Source organism: Corylus avellana, chromosome ca6 (assembly GCF_901000735.1).
Source record: "Corylus avellana chromosome ca6, CavTom2PMs-1.0".
Taxonomy (NCBI): Eukaryota; Viridiplantae; Streptophyta; class Magnoliopsida; order Fagales; family Betulaceae; genus Corylus; species Corylus avellana.
In genome coordinates, this window is record NC_081546.1 from 24,346,412 (window position 1) to 24,353,131 (window position 6,720).

Sequence of the window (6,720 nt, forward strand, 5' to 3'; positions counted from 1 at the left end):
GTACGAGATCAACAAGCGTGACCGTGGAAGCCCTGCCTACCTCCGGTTGAACTAGAAATCTGTCAATTCCCTTGGAGATCTCGTACCTTTAAGCAACAAAGTAATTTTCTGACGCTCTATTTCAAAACCTTTATTTTGTTTCTCCTCAATTTGTATGCTTAAATCTATCCAAGATCGATGCCTTTTCTACTGTCTTCGGCCACCCCCACCCCAAAGTTCGGCCACCCCAACCCCATGCAATTTTTATTTATTTATGTTTTTTTTAAAAAAAATTATTATTGTATTTATTTTAATTTTTAGGACACGTGTCATATTTTGGGAGTGGCATGTGACAGATCGTTAATTTTCTCTCACGGAAACGATTTTGTCTTTTCCCACAGGTCAAGTATCATTTTTGATGTTTTGAAAATCTAAGGGGGAAAAAAATAAAAAAAGTGCAAACCGAAGTACTAAAAAAGTAGTTAACCCTAATAATTATCTCAAATTTAATAGTAATTTTACAAGTTACATCACATTTATGGAAATTCTAATTCTTTTTCTAGCATTACTTGTTAAACAGATGCACTTCTTGAAAGAATTGTGTTTGTTCACTACGAAGGAAACCTAACATCATGGGAGCCTGGGAGGTAATGATTAAGTGATTAAATTTACATCTTTCTAAAAGCTTAAGGCCTCGTTTCGTTCGCAAAATTTCTAGTTCATCGGAAAACGAATAGCTACTACTGGGAATAGAAGAGTATGAAATAGAATAGTTATTCATATTCATTTGTTTGGTTGTAACACTGGAATAGAACATTGAATATGTATTCCTTCATTTGATACAATACAATATGTTGGTGAATGAAATCATATTGTAATCAAATTTTCTAAAATACCCTTATAATACAAATATAATTTATATTATTAAGTAATTTCTTTCTTTATTTTTGAAACATAAACAACTATACTATACTATAGTTTTCTTCTTTTTTTTTTCTTTTTCTTTTTAATTATGTCAAGTATGTGGCTTTTTTTTTTTCTTTTTTTTTTGCAATTATTTTCACAAAATCCAAATATCACAGATCAATTTTTTTTATGCAGTAATCAAGAAACGGATCACCAAAAAAACTGGTATGTGATAAAAAAAAAAAAAAAAAAAAATTGGTGGAGAAACAACAAACAGAGAGAGATAGAGAAACAGAAAGAGAGAGGGGGATGAAAAATTGTCTCTTTGTAGAGAAATAGTGAGAGATCGAAATAGAGAATAAGAAAAGAACAGAGAGAAGTGAGATCGAAGTAAGAAAAAAAAAAAGTTCAAAATAGAGAGAGGGGGCGAGAGGTGAGAGAGATAGAAAAGATGGAGAGAGACATACCTTGCAGTGAGGACGGTTGTCGGTGTTGAAAGGGTGGGGGGTTTTTGTGGCAATTTATACGAGTAATTTAATCCTACATGAACTGATTAGTTAAGCCACTCATTTTTTAGAGGATTAGTTAATCCTATATGTATGTAATTATTAGTCCTATGAGAATAGACTATTTTCAAGAATAGTGTGTTACCAAATAAAGGAATAGCTAGCTATACCTAGGATTAACTAATCAATTCCAATGGTCTATTCCACAAACTAAATAAGGCCTAATTTTTTGAGTTAATTGATAATTTAACATGGTATCAGAGCCAAATGTTCTGTGATCGAACCTTGACTCCGTCAATTCACTAAATTTAAATTAAATATTTCACGTGTTGAGCCTTATTTATTAAAAGAGAGTTTGAGTCCACACATGAGGTGGAGTATTAAACTAATAATTAAATGATTAAATTTGCCTCTTCCTATAAGCTTAAGCTTTTGGGATAATTGGTGGGGTTTAAGATATAGGGAATGCTAGGTATTCTCATGGCATAGTGTTCTTCTCGTATCTTCCTGATCCTATGTAAAAATTATTTTATAAAAAACAAAAAAGAAAGTTGCTCTTATGTCTCATTTCGTTTTTATAAAATAATTTTTACTTAGGACGAGGAGAACACAAAGAGAATACCTAGCATTTTCTTTATGATATGCATAGGTTTACGCTATTATTGTGTGATCATCTATCATATTCCTTTCTCTCCCACTTGATTACACTATTATAGCGATGAATTGGATTTTTAGAATTCCTTAAAAAGGATACTGAAGACAGAGAGAGAAGGAAAATACGAAGCTGAAGTTGAGAGAATTGAAACGGCGTCAAATTCAGCTTAAAACGTTTCCTCCAATAGGTTCACTTCACTTAGCCGTATACGACACCGTTTGAGTCAAAAGTGGTAGAATTTAATCTGGACCCTTCATTATTTTTTATAGCAGATCTGCCGTTACTTTTTTATGACCACGTAAAGGGATCAGACAGGGACAGAACACTGACGTACGGACAACCCAGTCAATGCTTACTCCAAAAGTAAACTTACTATTAAAACCCGAGACGCGTCTCTCTGTTTCTCTATCGCAGGCTCTCTCATCTTTGCTCTAATACGCATAGCAGAACACAAGACTAGACTTTTTCTTTTCAGATGGCCGAGCAGCTCACGGAGGAGCAGATCGCAGAGTTCAAGGAAGCCTTCAGTCTCTTCGACAAGGACGGCGATGGTATTTTATTTATTTATTTTTTTCCCTCCCTAATATTCCCTTGTTTTCTAAATATTTTAGTCTATTGTATAAGGTCAATGGTGCTGGTGTTTTTTGTTCATCCGTTTCCTTATTCTTTTGGAAACTCAAATGAGTTTTTGATATCACTAGAGATCATGATCGACTTCGATCTCGTTTCTTTTCTTATGCTCTTGTGTCTTGAAATTCTCTACTATTATTAGTGTTTTTTTTTTTTTTTTTTTTTTTCTTTTTTCTTTTTTCTTTTGTAGTTGCTGTTTTTGGCTGTTTTGATGAATTTTTGGAAAAAAAAAAAAAAAACTGATGAGATAATACTAACAACTGATCATATGTGTACAAATATATTTGTGCCACATAATGCTTGTATATATGCATGCATCTGTTAGTTTATGTGAATTTATTGGAGAATTTGGAGTCGTAGTCATTATTCTGATAATTCAGTAAGTGTAAGTGCTTTACTGATGAACTTCTTAGGTGAATCTCTGAGCAGTCTACGAAAGTCTAAAACGGATTTCAACATATTTAAGTTTATAGTGTGTGTGTGTGTGTATTTTTAACATAATTCTCATTTTGATGTTATTTAATTGATATTATGTTTGTGGGACTACTTTTTGCCCCTCGTTATATTTTAAAGTTCATGTCATGTATTATAGAGTTCCAGATAAAGATTCTATCAATTTACTTGATTTGTATTGGGAATTCTATATATAGAGGTGATGTATACTTCAGAGTCATAGTATTGGGTTAAGAAATCGCTAATTTTTAGAAAGGTACTAGAAAGCACGGAGTGAAGGACACACCTCAGGGACACAAACACATCGGACAGCGGACACTCCTTTAGGAGTCACTGATTTTTCTTCAGCGCTGTTCTTATCATTCAAATCACGATGTGTTTGGTCTTTTTACTGGACTTAGTTCTTGTGAGAAGCTACTTTCTTGAATCGGTCATTTGTATGCATTTGAGAAAGCATTGGAAAATTTTATTCACACTCTTAAGTTTTGTGTGGACTTGACATTTTCAAGGAACATGTAGGATGATTTTCTGTTGTTTCTAGGAACTTGTAAGATGACTAAGGGGATTGCGGTCCCATGCAATTTCAATGATCCAGGTCTGAAATTGAGTTATTCATATTTTTTAAAAGCTTTAGCCTCTGAAATTGACCCTAAATCTGTTTTCCTTTTAATGTGATAGGCATAGGACCTGGGACAAATCTTGCATGTATAGACAAGGGAATTTACCTGCTCTTGGAATTGAGTATCATATTGAGATATTACATATCACATGATGCTTACTGGATGGGTTTTTGGTGGCTTAGATTTTTTGGCTAAAACTCCTTGCCTCTGTATATGTGAACTGTGTTATATTGAACATTTAATTAATAAATCTAACATAACCGCATGGAGGTCATTTCTGAGGTATAGAGTTGAATGAGTTGAATTATGCAGGTCGTTTGTGTCAGAGGCCATCTAATTTTCTGGTTAAGCAATTGTAATTTGAGTTTGTTCTTAAGGTGTCATTGTAAAATTCCCCAAAACTTCTCTTAAGTAAACCAAAAGACTTTCTTGCTAGTGTTGGATAATTCATGTCAGCTTTGAAAATGTTTAAGACCCAAATAGATGCATGATATTGTGATATGATGTATGTCCTGTTAAGCTATTTTATTTCCAATGGAAATATGATAGCATCATGAATGTGTCAAAACATAAACCTTTGTGCTCTATGATTTGCTTGTATAGGCTGTATTACTACCAAAGAGTTGGGGACAGTCATGAGATCTTTGGGCCAAAATCCCACCGAAGCTGAACTGCAGGATATGATCAATGAAGTTGATGCTGATCAAAATGGCACTATTGATTTCTCTGAGTTTCTGAATTTGATGGCACGGAAAATGAAGGTGAGCTCAATTCAATGTCAATCAATATCATACTGCTTATTTTACAGAGCACTTGACTATTACTTTATTGAGCTAGCTAATTAATTTGTTTTCCCTTGCTGTCATATAAGGCTTCTGTGCTAAACTTATTATTGATCTCTTTCCAATCAATGCGCTGCATTTTCATCTTTTTTATTGTGTCGGCAATTTGATGGCTGGTTAGTGATGACTGATAATTTACATTATAACTATCTCGTTAAAAAATTGGGAATGGAAATCTAGATGCTATACTTGCATTTTGTCCAGACTTGGTTGAACTTAACTAATGCTGTAGTTGTTATACTCCATTGTTTTGATTCACAATTAATGGCAACTACCGTTTATTATCTACTCAATCCGGCTTTCAATTTTAACTGTTTCTTTCTTGTGCTAAATATGTGTGGAGCTATAGAATGCATAATATACTTTTGAGGCATGATTTCTCCGGGTGGGGGTGTTCTCTAGTCCATATGCTTTTCCTTATTGAAATTCGCCCAATGACCCCAAATAACCCCTAGAGGTAAATAGATGTTTTCTCAACAATCACAACAAATTCAAAAATATTCCAACCGCACACAAGTTTACCAAAATTGGTGCATTTAATCTCTCTACCACATTACACCTCAAGTTGTTATTGATCCAGTTTACCAAACAAAATAATGATTAACAAAGTTATCAACTTTAAAGCCAAATACCACATTTATCAATACCAAAATCAAATAAAGAAAAAAACAAATAAACACAAAGATTTTGGTAGCGAAGTGAAGAACTCTTTAAAAGTAAAACCACTCTAGGGGCCAACCAACTCCAAAGGTATCTATTATAGAAGATTTGTGTTACAGATTGTTCTTACTTACAAAACCTTTGTAACTCCGAAGATCCAATCTTGCAACCCGGGCAAACGACACATTCACCTCACACCGCTATGGCTTCAGAATTTCTGTTGGCTATATGCTTTTCTGTGGTTTGAATGAGGAAAATCAAGGAGAATGATAGAAAATGTTTAGGTTAAAAAACATGAATAAACTTCTCCTAAAACAATGAAAATTTGCTTCTCAGTCCATTCGAAAATTGTGGGTCATTGTGCTTATATAGACAGGGAGAAAACTGAGGTTTTAAAGTCTGCTAATAATTAATTTCGTCAGCAGCTGTTTGGATCTATCCAAATTCAACATGGATCAATCCAACTTTAGGATTTCACAGATTTATCGTGCTGCGATTGAACGACACTTCGATAGGCACATTCTGTGGCTCTTTTGTTTGAAAGCCTTTTGAACTGCTTGTGAACGGGGTTCTCTGGAAGTTGAATTAAATTGCTGCATGACTTCGATTCAACCTGATGCAACCAAACTTAAGTTAGGTTGATCCAAGCTTAAGTTAGATCGATCCAACTTTAGTTTCCTGCTCTTCTTGAACCCTATTTTTAACTGACTCAAACCTAAACTAAATCTAAAGTTTACAACCCAAACCATGTATTTTGACACTGGATTTGCTAACACTAAAACATAACACTTATTTTGAGATGTAACAGAAGTATCGATTGTACTTTGGTTCAACTGTAGTTTGTGTAATCAAAAGACTTTTATACCCAATATTATTAATTGTTCTTTTCTCCTTTCAAGGATACTGATTCTGAGGAGGAACTCAAAGAAGCTTTCAAGGTGTTTGATAAGGATCAGAATGGCTTTATTTCTGCTGCAGAGGTAATTAGAATGCGTAGTGGTGTCTTGCTTTGTTTGAAGGATTAGATGTAATTGAAAACCTATTTTAAATTTACTGTTCTATCCGCTGTTGATTCTTTACTGCATGTGCGGTCTGTTTTAACTTGGGGTTAATGGTTTGAAATTATGCAGCTTCGACATGTAATGACAAATCTTGGAGAAAAGCTGACAGATGAAGAAGTGGATGAGATGATACGAGAAGCAGATATGGACGGTGATGGTCAGGTGAATTATGAGGAGTTTGTGAGGATGATGCTTGCAAAGTGATCTTTGGAATTGTTTTCTTGTCAACAAGGTAGGGACACGAGACACAAGTAGTTGATGTAGAAGTAGTGGTAGTAAGAATCCCATGTAAGACTTTGTTCTATTATGCATAAAGTAGTCATTGGCACTAGTGTGGATTTGTAAACTGATGCTTGATTTTAGTTCTGTATTCTTATACAATCAATTGATTCAATCCTTGGCATGCTT

The 6,720-nt window shown here is 34.1% G+C and overlaps 1 protein-coding gene across 1 annotated transcript; it reads left to right on the forward strand.

The window, feature by feature from the left end:
- Nucleotides 1-2,436: 2,436 nt before the first annotated feature.
- On the forward strand, nt 2,437-6,720 carry LOC132183712 (calmodulin). The gene is made up of 4 exons (XM_059597105.1): nt 2,437-2,597; nt 4,353-4,510; nt 6,151-6,231; nt 6,382-6,720. The coding sequence occupies exons 1-4, from the start codon at nt 2,522-2,524 to the stop codon at nt 6,514-6,516; spliced, it is 450 nt and encodes a 149-aa protein (XP_059453088.1). The 5' UTR covers nt 2,437-2,521; the 3' UTR covers nt 6,517-6,720.

Bases quoted from the DNA above. Each gene is read 5' to 3' on its own strand.
- LOC132183712 (XM_059597105.1), top strand. From the start codon at position 2,522: ATGGCCGAGCAGCTCACGGAGGAGCAGATCGCAGAGTTCAAGGAAGCC. The intron at 4,511-6,150 runs GTGAGCTCAATT...TCTCCTTTCAAG, and splicing joins TGATGGCACGGAAAATGAAG to GATACTGATTCTGAGGAGGA. The intron at 6,232-6,381 runs GTAATTAGAATG...GAAATTATGCAG, and splicing joins GCTTTATTTCTGCTGCAGAG to CTTCGACATGTAATGACAAA.